This window comes from Notothenia rossii, assembly GCF_949606895.1.
Source record: "Notothenia rossii genome assembly, chromosome: 9".
In the NCBI taxonomy this organism is placed as follows: Eukaryota; Metazoa; Chordata; class Actinopteri; order Perciformes; family Nototheniidae; genus Notothenia; species Notothenia rossii.
Genome location: NC_136907.1, coordinates 70,990,912 through 71,011,978, shown reverse-complemented (window position 1 = coordinate 71,011,978; position 21,067 = coordinate 70,990,912). Strand labels below are relative to the sequence as shown.

The window sequence follows — 21,067 nt, the reverse complement described above, 5'->3', positions numbered from 1 at the left end:
TTAACTTCAACAAGGGAAAGCAAAAGGTATTTCATCCTAAAGTGTAATACATTTTTTTTTTCTGGAATGTTTCAAATTATAATTTTTTTTTTTAGCCTCTCTCTTTGTATTGAGGAACAATAATGATAAACAAGAGCACAATCATCAGCCACATTTGCATACTTATCACCTGAATGAATATTTAAATTGTCAATGTTTTTAGCACTTTATATTGAAAACCTCTTCAGAATGAATAAAGTGTTAAATTGATATGCAGCGTTGACGTCACAGCTTTTCTTACATTTCAACAGTTCTTTTAATCCATGCAAGTGCTTAACAGATGACATTTGTTCTCCATTACGAAGCTGTTGAATAATCACTCAGTGACTAACTTAGCATACATGACTGTCAATAACTTAATCTATATCTTCTAAATGCTACCTTTGTCTAGAGGACATGAGACAGTTCCACATGAGGCTTCATCTCTTTTTGTTTGTATATATATTTTTCTTCTTCTTCTAATCTCGTTTTTTTGTGCAATTTTCTACCACTAGGTCCCTCCTGCAACGCCCTGATGGAAACCCTGGAGTCCAACCCTGTCACAAAAATTGTGTGGAATTCAGTCAAGCCCCTGCTGATGGGAAAGATCCTGTACACCCCCGACTCCCCTGCCGTCCACAAGATATTAAAGAGTGTAAGAGAGAAAACCCCCTCTAAGTCTCTCTACTCTGTTCTTCTACATTTATTCTACATATATGTTTTTATCCATCCGATCCCCCACCCTACTTAGGAATGAGCTGACTACAAAAACAGAGGTGGGCGGAGGGATATGGGGGGGGGGGGGGGGGGGCAGGCAGTCTCCTGCTAGCAGCTCTGTGTGGCTGGAAGGGAGTGGAGAATTAAACAATACATTGAATTTGAGGCTGCATCAAAGAAAGAAAAACAGGCTGTTTGTCACATCTCATTCAGTCACCTCAATTTCAAGAGGAGGTTAGCAAGTGAGAATTTGAGCAAACAGCTCTTTAAATGAAAAACGCCCTAATGTCAATGTTCCCTTTTTTATAATCCATGTTGTTTGAAAAGGAGTGCAGTCTGCAATAAAAATGCAATACAATACATTTTAGTTGTATGGATCTCATTTCTGTCTAACAATAAAGCTTTTGAATACAATTATGACTTTTCTAAGAAAAACACAAACATTAACAGTCATTTGTAATATGTAAATGTCATCAGCAAATGTCAGCACACATGAAACAATCTGTAACCTTTAAATTCAAGTGTAATCATTTGGTATCGTTTTTATGCTAATGTATGTTTTTGTGTATGTGTTGCAGGCTAACACTACATTTGAGGAGTTGGAGAGGTTGCAGAACATGGCCAGGGCCTGGGGGGAGTTGGGACCCCAGCTCTGGGCTTTCTTCAACAACAGCGTACAGATGAACATGATCAGGGTAGGAATGTTGCACACACACACACACACACACACACACACACACACACACACACACACACACACACACACACACACACACACACACACACACACACACACACACACACACACACACACACACACACACACACACACACACACACACACACACACACACACACACACAGATGCAGTCCTAACAGTTACCAATTTTGCATTAGTATTATCAAATTCCAAGGCCAATAAATAGTGTTATCCAAGAAGAGTTCCATTATTAGTTTAGCTTTTAAGTATTTGAACTGCAGTATTATGTTCAAACTGAATACGACACTTGAGTACAATACTAGAATAGCTCATACATGTTAAAAGCCACCAATAGTAAACAGAAGTCTGGAATCTATGAGATGGATTCAAGTTCCATTCAAGCCTCAAGAACTTCCCATGTCGGCTGACTGGTCTAATTAAGAGTTTACCAACAGCATCTTCCAGACAATCATCATTACATTTGACCATCCAACACTATGTTTATGACCCAACACAAAGGCCTTTTCCATTGTCCTAATATAACAAAGTGCAAGCTAAATGGGCTCGGTTCTTGCATATCACAAGCAGTAACTATTCTTCTGTCTCAATCGCTGCAGGACACGCTGGGAAACCCGACAGTGATGAACTTCGTGGACAGCAGTCTGCAGGACACTGAATTTACCACCAGACACATTCTTAACTTCCTGTATAACGGTCCTGAGGAAAAAAGGGAGGAGGACATGCCCAGCTTTAACTGGAGTGACATTTTTAACATCACCGACCAGATCATAGGCATGTTCAACAAGTATGGAGAGGTAAGAAACACAAGATAGTCTACCTACCTGTATGTTGGTCTATCTATTTAAGTATTGTAGGGTGTAATACCTCTGAAATACCAGATTCAGATTGTCCGTACATCCCATTGTTGTGACCGCAATCTCCAGAACACCTTGAGGAATGTCTTTCAAATTAGATACAAGCGTACACTTAAATTAGAGTTGTGTGGACTGAAGCCGAGGTCAATGTGACTTAAATATGTGGGTCACATTTGTAGCCATAACTCAATCATTTATATGCTTATTGTGAACATTTCGCACAAATATCTCATAGGATGAATTTATGAAATTATGCCATTTGCATTTAGTTGAACCGGTTGGTAGAGGAATACAACTGTGATGCAATATTCCTAGTGTCTTCATTGCTCCTGTCAACATTTGCCAAATGTTGCACGTTCCCAGGACTAAGTGTTCAGTCTTTTCTTGTTAGAGCAGCTCTCGCGGTGCAGACAGGTGCATCAGTCTCCAGGTCTGCTCCCAGGAGATTGCAGCCAGGCCCCTTTGAAACAGAGCAGGCCACTTAGCACGGCTATAGAGCCGCTCTTCCGTCCCCTAGGCTGAAAGGTGGGGAGAACAAGCCTGCTGTCACCCCCCTCCACTGCTCTCATTGTGGAACCAGTGATGAAGTGGGGAGTAGTTGGGAGTGAGTCACCCCCCCCCCCCCCCTCCATGAGCTCAATGCTGTTTTAATGTATGGCCCCACATTGAAACAGACCCCTGCGTCCGTGAAATAAAAGAGGGCAAATCACTCTATCCGTCCTCCACGCCTCCCCTCTCGCCTCTCGGCTGATTTAAAAGGGGCAGGGGTTGCGTTTTTTGAGAGAGCCCTATCAGCGCGGGCATCTCAATCTGCCCTTTGTCTCCAAGTTCAGCAACGAGACCCTTCAGAGCCCCAACAAACAAATCCAGGCCGCTTTAGCCAATTAGATATAGCTGTCAGCGAGCATTGGGCCATAGGATAACTGCTGCAGTTAGCATGAGGTCCTCTCACTCCAACAGGGGGATGTTTCTCACACTGAGATCCCATTGGAACATGTGTATCAGTGAGGGTCTTTCTTCTCAGCCCATCTCAGAGTGAACATTATTGTGCTGTGGATGTATAGCCGCGTAAAGATGAATAGGAAATGGTCCCTCCGCTTTCTTTGAAGGCTCTCAGGGTATTGTACAGTAATGTGAATGGAGACATTAGACACGGCATACACATGTGTAGGGGGGGGGTTAGAGAGCAGCGTGTGTGTGTGTGTGTATGTGTGTGTGTGTGTGTGTGTGTGTGTGTGTGTGTGTGTGTGTGTGTGTGTGTGTGTGTGTGTGTGTGTGTGTGTGTGTGTGTGTGTGTGTGTGTGTGTGTGTGTGTGTGTGTGTGTGTGTGTGTGTGTGTGTGTGTGTGTGTGTGTGTGTGTGTGTGTGTGTGTGTGTGTGTGTGTGTGTGTTGGTAGTGAGTTTCACATAGCAATTACGCATGTTGTATAGAGTGTGTGTGTGCATGAGAGAAAGAGAGAAAGTAAGTGTATAGGATTATGGAGTGGTTGTGCTCATGTGTGTTTGGATGTGCGTGTCTGTGTGTGTGTGTGTGTGTGTGTGTGTGTGTGTGTGTGTGTGTGTGTGTGTGTGTGTGTGTGTGTGTGTGTGTGTGTGTGTGTGGGTGTGGGTGGGTGTGGGTGTGTTTGCAGAATAGATGTAGTCTCTCGGATTTTCCCATGACAACAGATCGCCTCAGTGAAAGATGGTTCTGTTAAGGGCGAATGAATATCCACGTCACTGCACACATCCTTATCAATAGGTCAGGGTATCGTATGGAACATTTCTGGTGCACTAAGAGACCCCACTTTATGTTTTGTTACCCTAATACCCCCGGGAATATTAACAAAGGTTTTTCTTTCATTCGGTATTTAGTATACACTACATTAACAAAGTGTGTGAAATGTAAAGATTGATTTGACAGGTAGATATATATTCTTGGCAATGCTTACAGACAGGTAGAGCTGGGAATTGATCCTCAATACTTTTAAAGTTATTTAAAGTGACGAGTCAACGATCAATGAAGTTATAAAGAAGTCATTCAAATATGTCTTTTGAAACTTGTAGGTGTTGCAACCATGAGTGGTCCTTTGGCACACATTAATAATGAGAAAAGAAAAAGCAATGAGGCTGATTGGTTTAAATGTGTGCAAGATTAGCCATAGATAGAGATGTGATACACTTACCAGATTGTAGGATCCCCTTGTGGAGATAATTAGTCAAATTGAACAAATCCCGCTTTCACCTAATCCCTAACACAATTAAATGACACCTGGACACACACACAACATCTTAAAGAACTAGAAGGGAATTGTATCTCCCTGCTGTAGCAGACAACCCCTCCCCAACATCAAACCACCGTCCCTTTGTTCTCCTCTGGTTATAGTGCATCGATCTGGATAAGTTTGTTGCTTACACGGATGAGTCCCAGATGACCCATCAGGCCTTGTACCTGCTGGACGAGAGCAAGTTCTGGGCCGGTGTGGTCTTCACTGATATGTTTCCCTGGACCAATAGTGTACCGCCGCACGTCAAGTACAAGATCCGCATGGACATTGACGCGGTGGAGCGCACCAACAAGATCAAAGACAGGTTAGTAGCAGCAAGTGATGGTTTCTTGTGAACACTGCCCTGAATCATTTTTGCTTGCGACCCCTAAAAATAAAGCGTAGTTTCTACTGATGCCACGTAACTCGTTGTATATTTCCTTTTCCTTCCAAACTCAGATGGTTTCATTTGAGTGTTTAAGACCTAAAATTGTGAAATTGTCACGTGTTTCACAAGAAATAAATCTCAAGAAATCCGAAATATTTATATATTTGTGTAAAAGAGCACATTGTATTCCACTAAAGCCTGAAGTGATGTAAAATACCAATCCTCAATCCTTTAAGCGATTTGGTTTCCAAACTATTGGTAGAAGCAGGTTTTTCACACAAAAAATGAGATTATAAACATTTTATTAGCAAAGAGAAATCATTTCAGCTCACTGTTAAACTAACCTAAAGGGGTTGAGTAGGATCCAACTAGCATTGTTAGACTACCAAATCACCCTGACAACCTACCATTCCTTCATGTTTTTTCATGTTTTACTGCCGTATTAATCAGGCAGTTTATATGGATTTGTCAGATTCCTCAAAGGAGGAACAGAGAAATCTCTCCAGCTGGCCTCAATGTGTTTTTCTAAAGTCTCTTTGTGCTTCCATATTAACTCGATACCTGGCCTTTCATCCTCCCCTGTGAGATTTTCACATGCACTTTCCTTTCCCTTTCATCTCCCCCGGGGTGAACGACATGTTTTCGCGGTTTCCAGCGCACCAACAGGCTGTAATGGACTCATGGGGAGTCCTGCCTCCAAACAATTGAATAATCAGATTGTGAAGGGCCTCTGACTTATCGGCTTAATTCAAAGCAGTGTGCATGTGGTGTGTGAGTGTGTGTGAGGCTTAAGAGACTTTGGCTTCGGGATGTTTTATTATTACAATGTTTTGTGAGGAGACTTTGATTGGGATTATTTCATACAACACAAAACATGCTTGAATAAATGGTTTGTTTAACCTTTTGTGGGATGAACGATCTCTGGCCACATTTGACCCCACCTCACTCTCCTCCTCTCAGGTACTGGGACCCCGGCCCCAGAGCAGACACCATGGAGGACCAGAGGTACATCTGGGGAGGATTTGCTTACCTGCAGGACATGATTGAACATGGCATCCTCAAGGTTCACACTGGCAAAGACTGGCCACTCGGGGTGTACGTCCAGCAGATGCCATATCCCTGCTATGTAGATGACCTGTGAGTAAACCTGTCCATTAATGGAGCAGCTTTATGAAGCAGCAGATTTACACGAAAAAAAGGTCTCCAAGACTGCATCTATGGAACACTTTTGGATGACCCAAAATGGAGGTTAATATAGAGTAAATCTGTCTGGGTTATTTTTACGGAAATCATCAACAAAAACTTTAAAAATGGAAGTTTCACAACTGAATGTGTTTACAGGTGCGTTGAAGGACGACATTACTGGAAAAAGTGAAACAAAACCTGGACACTGTTAGACTAACACCTTGTTCAATACCTGATATTCAATTTAACAAAACAAAACAAACGCAAGTGAATACGTAAGGGCACTGGAGGACTTTTTACTTTAAATATGAAATCCTCCACTCTGACAGCACCAGATGTGTACTATTCATGGCACGTGTGCACTTTTCTGTTTGAGTATCTGTGCAGCATAAATTCTTGTCTGTCAAAGTGTTATTTTGTAATATTACCACTAGGTGGCACTAAAGTGGGACATTTTTAACTACCAAAAGACGGTCAAAGTTTGGTCCCCTAACACAGGAGTTCCCAAAGTGGGGGTCGCGAGATGATTACAAAATAAAAATGAAAAAAAAAAAAAAAACATTATTAAAAAAAGTTGATTAATTTTTTTTAGAATTTTTTTTTAAAATTACTATTAATAATAACGTTTGCATAGAATTTTTTTCTTTGACAATCCACTAGCGCAGTGTTTCAAAAAACGTTTTCCTTTTTTTTTCAGAAATTATTTCAATAGCACCCCCACCCCCCCCGGGGTCACGGACTGAAAAGTTTAGGAACCCCTGCCCTAACGCACATCTAGTGACTAGTAGTAAATGTAATCATTTAGAGGTTAATATCCCTGTGTATCTATTTTGGGGAAAAAATTGTTATTCATAGAAATGTTTTCATTTCATTTAATTTCAAGCCTTTATTTAATCAGATGAATCCCATTGAGAACATTGATCTCTTTTTCAAGGGAGACCTGCTCAACGGGTTTAATTACTTTTCTTGATCGTCTTCACTCCTCTCCTCCAGCTTCATGATCACGCTGAACCGCTGCTTCCCCATGTTCATGGTGCTGGCCTGGATTTACTCTGTGTCCATGACTGTGAAGAGCATCGTGCTGGAGAAGGAGCTGCGTCTCAAGGAGACTCTCAAAACCATGGGGGTCGACAACGGAGTCATTTGGTGCACGTGTTTCATCGACAGCTTCATCATGATGACTACAAGCACCGCGCTGCTCACCATCATTATCATGGTGAGAGAACAGGAGAGGGAAAGAGACAGAGAAGAAACCCATGCTTGTAGAGAACCAAGGATCAAGTTATTTGCTGGTTTGGAGGGTCAATGTTTTGTAGGGTGCAATGGGGCCCTCTTGTGGCTGGGTGAAAAAAGCTTTATGTGGAGAAATGTTTTCCTCACTGGCCATTTCTGTTAACAGTAGTATTTTGATGCATGAATGAAACACTGCTCAATAAATCCTACATCTGTTTATCTCTTAGGGTGGAAAGGTGTTGAATTACAGCAACCCCCTTCTCGTCTTCTTCTTCCTGCTGACTTTCACCGTCACCACCATCATGCAGTGTTTCCTGATGAGTGTGTTCTTCAACAAGGCTAACCTGGCAGCGGCCTGCAGCGGCATCATTTACTTCACCCTCTATCTGCCTCATGTCCTCTGCTTTGCCTGGCAGGACCGCATCACCAAGACCATGAAAATGGCTGCTGTAGGTCTATTCTTTGTGTGTGATGTATACAGAAAAAAACAGTTCAAGCAAAAGCATTTGCTGGTGTAGTGAGTATCAAATCCCTTGTCAGTGAATTAAGTATATTTCATGTGTTTCTATGGTTTCCTTCTAGAGCTTGCTGTCTCCGGTGGCCTTTGGCTTCGGCACAGAGTACCTGTCACGGTACGAGGAGCAGGGTTTGGGTCTTCAGTGGGACAACATCATGACCAGCCCTTTAGAGAAAGACAACTACTCCTTCTTCACCTCCATCCTCATGATGATGTTTGATGCTGTCCTTTACGGTGTCCTGGCCTGGTATTTGGATAATGTCTTCCCAGGTTGGACTGCTAATATACTCTTTGATTCACTTTACACCATATTGTACAGCTTTTTTGGTTCCACCAGTTTTAAACACTGAGGATAATATGTTGTTCCCCCTCATAGGACAGTATGGCATCGGTCGACCTTTCTACTTCCCATTCCAGTCTTCATACTGGCGACTATCTGCAACCTCAAACACAGAAAGGGCCTATCAAGGTTAGTGTCACTGACATTAATATCTCTGACATGCCTGATAATTGAAGACTGTGACTCAATGTTTCAGTTTTGCAAGTGAAAGCTGGGGGAGAGAAGTGAAAGCTGGGGGAGAGAAGTGAAAGCTGGGTGAGAGAAGTGAAAGCTTGCTCTTCATTTTTGCCAAAGAAAATATGTGCTCCCCGGAAAAGCTTCTAATTCCTGCTGAAGGGAGGTGGTTGTATTGGAAAGGTCAATATAAGGTTTATAATGAGTCAAGGCGCCCACAAGATTTTCTCCCTTGCCTCCTCTAGCACTCCTGGAGAAGGAAATGAGTCAGCATCTCGGTAGAGGACAGCTTAGTACAATGCACTCAAGTCATCAAAAGAGCAAGAAGAATAAATAAATATATATAAAACCAACTTGTAACTGCTGCTCTAGACCTTACATTAGCATTCTGTTGTCGTCCCACTGCAGTCAGCATGTCTTTGTGTCCCTGGGACACTTCACCCCAAATTGCTCCTGTGGGGATTGCCCACAGTATTGAGTATGTAAGTCGCTTTGGATAAAAGTGTCTAACAAGTAAAATGTAATGTAATGTAGTTTATAAACATGTCTTAGCAGCTGTATTAAGCCAATAAATAAAAGGGGGGCGAAGTTTCTACATTATTCCCCAAAAGCCATGTAACTGCAATTTAAGAGCTATCATCATCTCCTCTTGTTAACATGTATTGCTGTTGGAATTAAAATGCACGATTAATTGCTACCATTACTAGCAGCATAGATGTACACGCCTCATTGTTGTTGACTATGAAAGCGGACCTGTTCATATGTTCAAAACAAAACTTTATCAAACACATCCTAACCAGGAAATGCCTCTGTGATCTGTCTCCTTCAGATGCTGTGATAATGGAGCCGGACATGGTGGTGGAGCAGGACGTTGAGAGCAGGAGCTCACCGGTCACACACACCTGTAACGGCTCAGCGAGGAGGAAAGGCTGCAAGCACCAAAGTAAGAGGGAACAGCAGGAGAGAGAGAGGGAGCTGCTGAAACGACAGGAAGAAACCCAAAACCACGTGGAGGAGGGTCACGACTCAGAAGGTGAGGAGACAAATACAGAGCTGAAGCCTCAGAATGGTGGTTACTGGAGAGTGACGCAAACTGAATGTGGGGAAACAATGAGGACATCTAGTGGACAGGAAGGGGAACACACCATACCTGGATGGGAAAGACAGAAAGGGAACAGCAGAAAAAGAACACTTGTGATAATAAAGGAGAGTTAATGGCAAGTATTGCTTCTAGGGAGTCTGTAGGTTTGATGTTGCATGTAGATTTTAATTTTGTCATTGTGCTAAAAACAATAAAAATATGTTGAACCATTTTTTATTTTTTTTACCTTTATTTAACCAGGATAGATCTCATTGAGATTAAAAATCTCTTTTTCAAGAGAGTCCTGGCCCAAGAATGGTAACAGCACAGTTTCAGACAGTTTTACAGTTACAGGCAATTACACACAATCACAACACAGTCATACACCAAGTTTAGCCAAAGCATTTACAGACACCACGCCTGCTTCAAGGTCAGTTAAAGTTGCTTTGAGTGTGTTTAATGAGACCAGCTCTCTGAGTTTCAGCTCAGTTTGAAGCAGGTTCCAAGCTTGAAGGGCAGCGTAACTGAACGCCCTTTTCCCAAGTTCAGTACGGACCTTTGGTTAAAAGGAAAAAGTTCTCGGAGCGAAGCCGATAAGATCCTGTGCATTTTCTGTCTATGTACAAGAGGGAAGAGCACCAAGGATAGCCTTATATATAAGGATGTGCCAATGTTTCAGTCTACGCGTGGTCAGGGAAGACCATCCAACACGAGTGTATAGATTGCAGTGGTGCGTCAAGGTTTTGAGGTTTGTGATGAATCTCAGTGCACCATACTTCTAAATGAGTACACGAAGTAAGAACTTTGAGAAAAACAAAGACCAAAATATGAGTTTCTAGGTTACATGGTAACATTTTCAAACATGTATGCAAAGAAGGGAAACTGATATTCTTGTTACGTGATCTTCCGTAGCAGATTGAAACAGTTTTGACTGCACCTTGGCCGTTAAACCTAACACACACACACACAATAAATAATTGTAAAAAAAATGCTGATAGATCAAAGTCATAGTTCTCAAAAGATTCAGGTCAATTGAGTTCTCAAAAGATTCAGGTCAATTGAGTTCTCAAAAGATTCAGGTCAATTGAGACTAATGACTAGGCCCATTTGCAGCCAATGTCCTTGCTGGTTTCTTGCTGTTTGTTCATTTAAATGACATTTTATGTGAAATTCCCATAAATTTGAAATTTTCATTATGTTTGTGTTTTATATTTAACAATCTCTTCATTTCTACTGTCGGCCATTATATGATATAAAGGCATCTTTTTAAAAAAAAAAGTTTTTTAATGTCTGTTTTTCCATGCAGGTCAGATGTTCTTTGAGGCCGATCCATTGGGCCTGAAGAGAGGAGTTCAGATCGAGGACCTGGTGATGCAGTTTTCTGGAAGTTCTGTTCCGGCTGTAAACCATCTCAGCATCAATTTCTACGAAGGCCAGATCACATCCTTCTTGGGGCACAACGGGGCTGGGAAAACCACCACTATGTAAGCTGAACATCAATTACCAAATCAAAAACGTGTGAAGTGATCCCCTGAACATCCTAGCACAGCGTTAACGACCTTCTTTGAATAGTATTGGTATCTTCTGTCTCCAGGTCCATCCTCACTGGCCTGTTCCCCCCCACATCTGGCACAGCCTACGTTAATGGAAGCGATATCCGCACTGACATGGACACCATCCGCTCCTCCATGGGGATGTGCCCTCAATACAACATCCTCTTCAAATAGTGAGTTACATTTCATAATTGACTGGAGTTTTTACAGTAAAATAAGTTTTATTTTTTGTGTTATAACGTTTTTGGAGAACTAGAACAGGGAAGACACACAGACAGAACATCTTAGATAAAGAAAGATAATCTCAAATGACAAAAAAACTGAACAAATATACAATAAAAAAGTAAACAACATGGGTAAAACTGATGGGTATAGGAGACAATAGGCTCAAACGGAGAACAAGCGAAACTGCGTATGCATACACCTACTTAACTCGGTATTGAGGAAAAGTAATTTAAAAGTTAAGAATGTTTTCAGTTGTAATAAAGTTAGAAACAGTCTTTATTCAAATCATTTATTATTCACACATTGGCAGTTGCTGAATGCCAGGTTCTGACTCACCTTTCCAAAAACTGTCAAAACAACAATTGTATTTTCTTCCTCTGTAAACTTCTTTATTACTGTTGCCCTGTTTCTCGTGCCAGTCTCACGGTGGCAGAGCACATCCTGTTCTACTCGCTGCTGAAGGGCCGCTCCCAGGAGGAGGCGGAGCAGGAAGTGGAGGAGATGCTTCTGGACCTCGGGCTGCCGCACAAGAGAGACGACGAGGCTCAGAACCTCTCAGGTGGACTGCTAATTCCTCTGAGTTTAGGAAAGAGAGCCAGGCAGCATTTCCTTCATTCCTCCATTATTGTCTTAACTTTTAACTGTTTCCTTTCACACCAGTGTTAATTGTGGCAGCTGTTTGTGATTTAGTCTTTTATTAGTTTTAGTCACATTTTAGTCATTCCTATCCTTCGTAGTTTTAGTCGACGAAAACTCAAAACGTTTTATTCAACTTTTAGTCGATGAAAAATTACATTTTATTCAACTCTTAGTCAAAATGTCTCTCTATACTCTCTGAACGCTCCGTCCCCGGCAGATCTCTGTGTCCGCTGCAGCATGTCTGTTAGGCCCCGCCCCCGCACACAGAGAGACACAGGGAGATCGCTCTTCTGGAGTGAAGAGAGCGGAAATAATGATATTGCAAGTTACAAACGTAAGATGCATTTTGACAGACAGGACGGACACTTGGGGGAAAATATTCTGCATTTTGAATGTCCGATAGTGCACCATTAACACCTTAGTCCCGTCTCGTCTCGTCAACGAAAACTAAATATACATTTCGTCATAGTTTTCGTTATCAAGAGTCTATTTACAGCTCTTCATTGTCTCGTCTTAGTCATGTAAAAAAGGTCGTTGACGAACATTTTTCGTCATAGTTTTCATTGACGAAATTAACACTGTTTCACACACACTACAGGCGGTATGCAGAGGAAACTGTCAGTCGCCATGGCCTTCGCTGGAGGGTCCAAAGTGGTGATCCTGGACGAACCCACCTCAGGAGTGGACCCCTATTCCAGGAGATCCATTTGGGACCTCCTACTGAAATATAGAGCTGGTAAAAAGTCTTAATTTAATCCAATAGGCTCCACTTTTAAGCCCTTTAGGTCAACATTTTACACCCACCAGTACAATCTCACCCTCAAGGTCCATTTTTACTGTTACACTGAAGAATAAAACCAATCCTTTGTAGCATCACAGCTTTCCTGAGGCACTTGAATTAAGTAGTGAGCTGATCAAATGGAAAAATTCAGTAACACTGCTACAAGGCAAAAAAAAAGTTATGGTAGGCTTTTTCCTTGTCTAAAGAAGCTGCGTTGATTGAAATGAGATTAAAGGTGTGACCCCGTGCAGGCCGGACGGTGATCCTGTCGACTCATCACATGGACGAGGCCGACCTGCTGAGCGACCGCATCGCCATCATCTCCAAAGGGCGGCTCCACTGCAGCGGATCCCCCCTGTTCCTCAAGAACTGCTTTGGAGTTGGTTTCTATTTGACACTTGTGCGACGCATGAAGGATCTCAAGAAGAGGGAGGTAAGCTGGAGACACAGCCACAATGATCTCTGCCATGTCTGTTTATTCTTGGTTTACAGCGTGGATGTTTTCATTGTTAAAGGTGTTCTGTTTTCCATCAGAATGAATGTGACTGTGCCTCAGACTGCTCCTGCTCCTGCTCCATCTGTGCCAGCTACAAAGATCTCTCTCAGAACCATTCCCATCATATAGACCGAGCCCTGGAAGGTAAGTGTAGCTGTTTTAACATGAGCTGCATCTCTTCTGTTTCTTTGGATATGTTCTTTTGCACTTCTATGTTATTGATGAACCACTTTCGATTCAAGCCCTTGGAGTTGGGGCATTTAAAGGTGGGGTAGGTAATTTTGGAGAAACCAGCTCGAGTGCCACTTCCTCACAGAGCCCCTCCTCCAACACACACGAACGCGCACATGACCAATGAGGGCACGAGATAAGTTTGTGCACAGATGGAAGGCTGACAGGCAGGTAGGCCATCCAGTTATTTTAGCCGGGCCGGCTCAGATGATTGGTCGTGCTTTTTACAGCACTACGGCTTCTACAGATGACATTTTTTTAATGGATTTTTTGTCAAAGCACTTCAGATATTCATTGCTATCGGGATGTTAAGAGCATTCCATGGAATATAACAAAAAGTGTATCTCGAGCCGGTTTCTCAAACTTACCTACCCCACCTTTAATGAAAGTGTAGACATTTTATCTAGGCCTTACTTCTTCTTCAAAGAGCTTAGCAGGTTTAAAACTTAATTTTCCAGTTGATACAGGTTTACATTCATATTAAAGTAAGGGTAGGGGTTAGGCATGTAGTTGTGATGGTTAAAGTTAGGGATGGGATCTAGGAAATCAGGGTATTTCTCACAGACTGTATACAATATGGCATCTCCGTGATGTCACTTATAGGTGTCAGGAGAGCAATGGGCAAAGAGGTGGAAAGATAGGTAGGATTGAAAAGAATTAGCAAAAATGTAAGTAGAAAGATATCCAAATGTATTATGCAAAAGAGTTTAACCTTGTAGAAACTCAGTTCATCTGCCTCATTTGGACAGTTTGGTGTGTTTTTGTTTGACAATGCTGGGAAATTACCAAAACTGTTTCCCTGAAACTCATAGCAACGTATTGAATCGAGACAATCAACTTTCACGACATTTAGGTCAATGAAGATCCTCTCAAGAAAGTGTGTGTTTGGTATTCTCCCGAGTGTCCCACTTATCCAAGTTGTAAAACAGATACAGAAGCAGAACAGACAGTTTCTCACATTTATAATTCAGTGGTGATATTGAACAATGTGCATTTCCCTCCTAACTCAGCCCGAGGACACTGTGCTTTACTCATCTATTTTAGTACTTGAATAATAGTGTTTACTTTAGTTTTTTGGCCTGATAAGCAGTTTCTCTTCCTCAGTCTTCTTCATGAGCGTTGCTATTTTTAGGAAACATTTCAAACCACCGTCTCCATAAGTGATGATGTTCTATTTTCTTCCCAGGGGATATCAGCAGCATCACCAGCCTCATCCACCACCACGTCCCTGAAGCCAAACTCATCGAGACGATCGGCCAGGAGCTGACCTACCTGCTGCCCAGTAAAGGCTTCAAACACCGAGCGTACGCCAGTCTGTTCAGAGAGCTGGAGGAGACGCTGGGTGACATGGGCCTCAGCAGCTTTGGCATCTCCGACACGTCTCTAGAGGAGGTAGGCACTGACGGAACCTGTCTATTGAGGTGTTTTAAGGCTGCATTTACAGATGGCAAAATACAGCTTCCAGGATTTAACATAATGTTTTATTTGGGAATTTTCAATTTTTTGATAAAGCCCCGTTTTTACATTTTTTGAGTTCTGATCTTCAAGAAAGGGGCACCGTTAATCACATTGATCAAATGGTTTAATTTGGAAAAATAATAATATTTTTGCTTATAAAAATTCCATTGAAGGACACAATGACCTCTTGAACATTTGTTATTGGAGGACTAGGTGTTGAACATTACCTACTGTGGAATAAAAAAACCTCTCCATCCTAACAAGTGATTTCTGCAAACAGCATCCATAAACTATTTTTTTCTTAAAAATAAAGGTTATGGAATTTGCTTCTACATTTACACGACATTAGATTTGATTATGTGTTCAATCATTTCCATGAACTACAAAGACATGGTTTAAATATGACATTTGTTGCGTCTCTCTCCCTCCTGTGTTTCTATTAGTGCCACATTGATATATACATTTGAAAGAGAGTAAATCATTTGAAAAACAAGACCAATTACTTTAATTTTGTACATTTCTATGCAAAATATGTGCCTACTGTAGTGTACATGATGGCATTATGTTTCATCTCAACATCTAAATACTTTTATTTTAAGTTATGTTTAATACGGTGAAATTGGGAAACGTATATCACTGGATTTCTGAACTTAAGAAGAAGAACTATCGCTTGAAAAGTTTCGAAAGTTCCCCAAAGTTCATCTCTTTTTTTCCAGATCTTCATAAAGGTCACTGCTGATGGAGAGGCAGCGAATAATGGCACCACTCCTGGTAAATACCACCACAGATATTACACATGGCCTTTCCTTTGTCTCTGACCTGCTGTAAATCCCTCTGAGCAAAGTTTTATTGTTAATTCCCTATCTTCAACTTTAGCCACTTGTCTTATCGCCATGTGCTGTGGGGCTTCCTTTGTGTTGTAACCCTCTAGATTGTGTGTGTTTGTTTTGTGTCTCGCCTGTCGCTCCCTCCTAGAACAGTGGATGTTACAGCGGAGAACAAACGAAGTTGGTGTAGATGGTGATAAAGGTCAGAAACCTGAGAGCCAACAGAATTCTGGCAATTAAATCCACTTTTAATTGAATATTCTGAACTTGGGTCAATCAGTATGTGCCAGACTTGTTTGTTATTTAAATGTAAAGGTACTTTTTTTAACAGGTATGTGCTTTTCTGTTACCAATTTAATGTTATGAAATACAATATAACATATATTAGCCTTCTTTTCTAGCACAGCACTACTTTAAATTATAATTCATTTATAACCATTTGTTATTTGTCACTTGTCAGCTAAATCAAAAACCTCTGACAAGTTGATGTGCCTTGCTCAGTGGAATCTAAAACTGTCTCTTTAGCAATAGGTATGGATATAGATCATTTCTGTACATAACTAACTGTATATGTTCTTGTTGATCGCAGAACAAAATGGTGGGGTGCACAGTAACGGCATTACCCATGGTGCATCAGACAGCAGTGCAGGAAAGGGCTCCATGCAGGTGAAAGGGTCCTGTCTGGTGTTGAAGCAGTTCCACGCGCTGCTGGTGAAGAGGTTTCATCACGCCATCAGAAGCAGTAAAGACTTCCTGGCACAGGTACACAGTCGGGAGGGGTGTGAGTGATGACATACATACGTGTTGTTTATTGGAAAATGTTATGTACTGCAGACGAGTACTTACGGCTGAGTTTAGCAACTTGCTCACTTGTGTTTTTGGTGATTTCAGATCGTCCTCCCTGCCAGTTTTGTCCTGATCGCTCTGATCTCCACCATGGTCGTCCCTCCGTTCGGAGAGCACCCCAGCCTGACTCTGACCCCCTGGATGTACGGACAGCAGTTCACCTTCTTCAGGTTAGACCGCTCAACCATGAAATGAAATGGCAAATTGCCACAACCCTTGCTAATGGATTGGTTGTGATAAAACTGCTTTTAATGATTCTGTACTTGAGGTGTGTGGCGCAGTGGGCTGTGCATTGGTGTTCAGATCAGGGGGTCACAGGTTCAAACCCTACTGCAGTCAGCATGTCATTGTGTTCCCAAATTGCTCCTGTGGGGATTGCCCACAGTATTGAGTAACTAATAAGTAACATGTCATGTAATGTTACTGGCTTTAACTTGATTTTCTTCTTTACATTTTCTCGTCCCCATTTAGTAACGAGCAGCCCTTTGACCCCATAATGAAACGCTTCACTGAGCGCTTACTGGACAGACCGGGCCTGGGGACACGCTGCATGGCAGGAGACCCACTAAAGTGAGTATCAGGACTCTTCATACTTCAAGACTAGATGGAATTAACTAAATATATGGAATTGTATAATACATACCCTAAAAGGCTTTGTCAAAATGAGCTTTTTTCATCTTCACTGAAGTAGCAATTGAGTACACCAAATGTTCAAGTTTCATTCCAATGTATATTTTGACGTTTTTTTCCAAGATGAAACAAGAATTTTGAACCTGGCTTCATCGAATGTTCAGATTTCTTTAATATAACATATTAGAGGACTGGCAATCAAAACATAATAGACTTGATGTGAGTAATAACCCGGGGAAGTTTCATGCTGATATTAATGTGTTAATATGTTTACCTTGTTCACCCTTAACTCAGATGCAGTAACTTACCTGCTAACATGAAAGTCATCTTATGAACGACATGTGATTACATATCAATTGTTCTCTCAAATAACTGGTGATTTACCTTTCTACCCCCCCACAGAATGCCCTGTATGAACAGCACATCAGAGTGGGAGTATCCTGACGCCTCTCCTGCGGTCAGCGAAATCTTAAAGAGTCCAGAGTGGAACCAGAGAGACCCGTCTCCGTCCTGCGAGTGCAGCTCCAGTAAGAAGCTCACCATGATGCCCATCTGCCCCCCAGGAGCCGGAGGTCTGCCCCCCCGGCAGCGCCTCGAGGTCACAGGGGACACCATGCTGGACATGACGGACAAGAACATCTCTGACTACCTGGTCAAAACCTACCCCACTCTCATCAGGGCCAGGTGGGTTTAAATGGGATGCCCGAAACTGACCATGATCAAAATCGAAAATCGGACAGCCCTGGCAAATATTAATCGATTATTCGCCGCCGCACCACCCCCCCCCCCCCCCCTCCCGCGGGAGAATTTTTTTTTTTTTGTAGCGACACACATTTTCATTTGCACTTGTCAGTTCGAAGTAGATCCACGAGGAACTCTTCTTTGAACGTCCCGCTTTGTTCATCTTTAGTTGTGTTGTTCTCATTGTTCTGTATATCGCCAATAAATCAATCGCACGTGTGACGGAGAGGGGGGGGGGGGGGGGTAGCCTCCAAGTTTACAGTAAAATAAAGGTGGTGTGACCAATGGCCATTTACAATTATTAATACTATTACTAATATTAGCATTAGTCTATATTTGGGTTGAAACTAAGCCAGGAAAAAAAAGAACATCATAAATAAGAATTAAAAAAATATATAAATAAAATCGAATTAATTTTTTTTTTTCCGATTATGGAGAATGTAACGAAAAATCGAGTAATCGTTGGCATCCCTAGTTTAAATATAACTGAAATCGGCATTTCATTGATACAAACAGGGGGATTTAAAGAAGGAAATGTGTGTCAAACCACCTTAAAGGCAATATGAAGTTTTAAAACAAGTGAAAAAAAGTTTATAGTGACAGAAAAACGATATTTTCAAAACTCTGTAAATGATAAACCCTGCATTAAAATAGTCAGATAATAAAAAGGCTGCAAACAAGCTATGATTACTCAGAATTGTTAAGAGTATGACCCCTTTACTAACATATCATTTACCTTTCTGTTCAACTCAATTATGTCTTTTATTTCACAGTTTGAAGAGCAAATACTGGGTGAATGAACAAAGGTAACAGTTTGCGTTTTATCAGTTTCACTTCTTCTTTGTCTTGTGTCGCCGATGTGGGACACTGAGTGTAAATGTTCTCTGTCCCAAGGTATGGAGGTCTGTCAGTCGGAGGACAGCTTCCCATCCTCGACGTCAACCCCAAAGACATCCAGCATTTCTTCCTTCAACTGGGACGAATGCTCAACATCACAGCGGTACTCACTGTCTTTCTTTTTAAACATGAGTGTCATGCAAAAAGGCCATCAAATCGGTTTATAATGATCATTTTCTTTCACAGGGCCCCTATTCTCGACGTGCACTCAGGGAGATTGGTCCTTTCTTGCATTACATGGAAAGTGAATTCAATGTTAAGGTATGTGTGGGATGGATTCAGTAGCTTTTCAGCTAAAAGCAAAGCAGCAAGGGGCAGCATTGAAGTGCAAACACTCACTGGGCTGGCGCTATGATTTTATACAACACCCTGCAATTCATGTCACAAGGACGTTGGCTGTAAATGCTTTCATAGCGTTGGTCTCCACTTAAAGTAATTGAGGTCTTTCTATAAGGAAGGTCAGCTCACGACGCCCGGTGTTGTAGATCAGGATTGTAATTGTCACAGAAGGTTGTGGGTGTAAAGCAGGGGTGTCAAACTCAAGGCCCGGGGGCCAAATCCGGCCCGTGACTTCACTTCATGCGGCCCCACAAGAGCTTGCAAAAAATATAATACGTTTATTATACGGTTACAGGCCGATTTACAGAAGCACGTTGCCCATAAACTACATGTCCCACAATGCATCTCAGATTTGACTTTTTTCTCAAAATGTGACTTTTTTTTTTTTTTTTTCAGAATTTAGCTTTCCTCTTTAAACCTTTTTTTGCATTCTCACTGAAGAGACTTGCAATTATTTGCCCGAGACTTCTGCTTTCAGACGTAGTTAATTATCAAGTTATTACCCTATCCGATAATAATCCAATGCAGAGGCAATAATGGAATAGAATACATTATTTTATATATTAAACATTTATATATGTATTTTGATATAGTCTTGAAGTTACAACCGGCCCTTTGAGTGCAACCATAAAGCTGATGTTGCCCGCGATGAGATTGAGTTTGACACCCCTGGAGTAAATTGTTCAGTTAACTCTGCTCTCCTTCCTCAGGTTTGGTATAATAACAAAGGCTGGCACGCCATGGTGGCCTTCATGAACGTGGCCAATAACGCCATCCTGCGGGCTTTCCTGCCTCCATCCTCCAAACCTGTGGAGTTTGGCATCACCGCCATCAACCACCCTCTGAACCTCACCAAGGAGCAGCTGTCCGAAATCACAGTGTGAGTGTTTAACTAATATTAATACAAATAAATTGTGTTTCAAAGTGGATTTATTTGCACATGAAAGCACATTTTGTATTACTATACATGTTAAAGATATATATTACTTTCTGTTTTTGAGCGACTAAAACGCCTTCTGTTCATTCTCTGTTTTTTCCCCGCTTATAAAAATAGATGTATATACATGAATCTATCATTTTTTTTAAATAGTTTATATTAAAAGTAAATTGAAGATATAACTTAACATGACTTACTTTTTTGAATTGTCTTTAAAATAAACTTTTACCCAACTGTACATTTACTAAATTCTTTCTCTTTTAAAGCCAAACATTTTTTATTTGGCTTTCAAAGCATTTTTTTTGGATTCCTCTCTAAAGCCACCATCCCAAGTTGCCATTTTCTGTTTGTTATTAATTACACATATGTCATGTATTTACTTTGTCATTAACAGTACTTGTTTTGCTTCTCTCCTCAGGTTGAACACTTCAGTAGACGCTGTGGTTGCGATCTGTGTTATTTTCGCCATGTCCTTCATCCCCGCCAGCTTCGTCCTCTACCTCATCCAGGAGCGAGTGACCAAGGCCAAACACCTGCAGTTTGTGAGCGGGGTCAGCCCTGTGGTTTACTGGGTGGCCAACTTCTTCTGGGACATGGTGAGTCAATCAGTGCTGGAGTCAATATATAATGTGCTCCCTGCTAATGCTGAAATGAATAATAATAATAATAATCTTTATTTGCATAGCACCTTTCATACAACAAGTGCAGTTCAAGGTGCTTCACATTTCACAGAAAATTGATATCACACACCATACATACAGTTACCAGTAAAAGACATAAAAACAAACTAAAAATACCAAATAGTAGACATAAAAAATACATTTAAATGAAAGGTACAATGATGAAATTGTGCAATAAAAGGGGGATAATGCAAATTCAACACACAATCAGATGACAGGTTAGAAAGCATAGCAATGCATTGAGAAAGTGCAGCAGATAGCAGGAGTCTGCTTCCTAAAAGACTCATTTGTACAATTGTGTTTGGAGTTTCTT

The 21,067-nt window shown here is 41.4% G+C and overlaps 1 protein-coding gene across 3 annotated transcripts in view; it reads left to right on the top strand.

Annotated features, from left to right (window-relative positions):
• Positions 1-21,067, top strand: part of LOC307018206 (retinal-specific phospholipid-transporting ATPase ABCA4-like) — a gene marked incomplete at its 5' end in the record, with an annotated part of 42,544 nt that overhangs the window by 12,031 nt on the left and 9,446 nt on the right. For all 3 annotated transcript variants that reach the window (XM_079648354.1, XM_079648353.1, XM_079648352.1), the window contains 28 exons: positions 534-673; positions 1,314-1,430; positions 2,053-2,250; positions 4,676-4,881; positions 5,905-6,081; positions 7,123-7,345; positions 7,590-7,811; positions 7,945-8,149; positions 8,256-8,348; positions 9,223-9,426; positions 10,781-10,958; positions 11,069-11,200; positions 11,672-11,811; positions 12,490-12,627; positions 12,924-13,105; positions 13,207-13,312; positions 14,586-14,791; positions 15,574-15,628; positions 15,833-15,886; positions 16,274-16,446; positions 16,576-16,700; positions 17,002-17,100; positions 17,563-17,844; positions 18,675-18,707; positions 18,796-18,901; positions 18,985-19,059; positions 19,848-20,017; positions 20,493-20,670. In XM_079648354.1, coding sequence (XP_079504480.1) covers positions 534-673; positions 1,314-1,430; positions 2,053-2,250; positions 4,676-4,881; positions 5,905-6,081; positions 7,123-7,345; positions 7,590-7,811; positions 7,945-8,149; positions 8,256-8,348; positions 9,223-9,426; positions 10,781-10,958; positions 11,069-11,200; positions 11,672-11,811; positions 12,490-12,627; positions 12,924-13,105; positions 13,207-13,312; positions 14,586-14,791; positions 15,574-15,628; positions 15,833-15,886; positions 16,274-16,446; positions 16,576-16,700; positions 17,002-17,100; positions 17,563-17,844; positions 18,675-18,707; positions 18,796-18,901; positions 18,985-19,059; positions 19,848-20,017; positions 20,493-20,670 — 4,217 coding nt within the window. The remainder of the gene's footprint in view (positions 1-533; positions 674-1,313; positions 1,431-2,052; positions 2,251-4,675; positions 4,882-5,904; positions 6,082-7,122; positions 7,346-7,589; positions 7,812-7,944; positions 8,150-8,255; positions 8,349-9,222; positions 9,427-10,780; positions 10,959-11,068; positions 11,201-11,671; positions 11,812-12,489; positions 12,628-12,923; positions 13,106-13,206; positions 13,313-14,585; positions 14,792-15,573; positions 15,629-15,832; positions 15,887-16,273; positions 16,447-16,575; positions 16,701-17,001; positions 17,101-17,562; positions 17,845-18,674; positions 18,708-18,795; positions 18,902-18,984; positions 19,060-19,847; positions 20,018-20,492; positions 20,671-21,067) is intronic.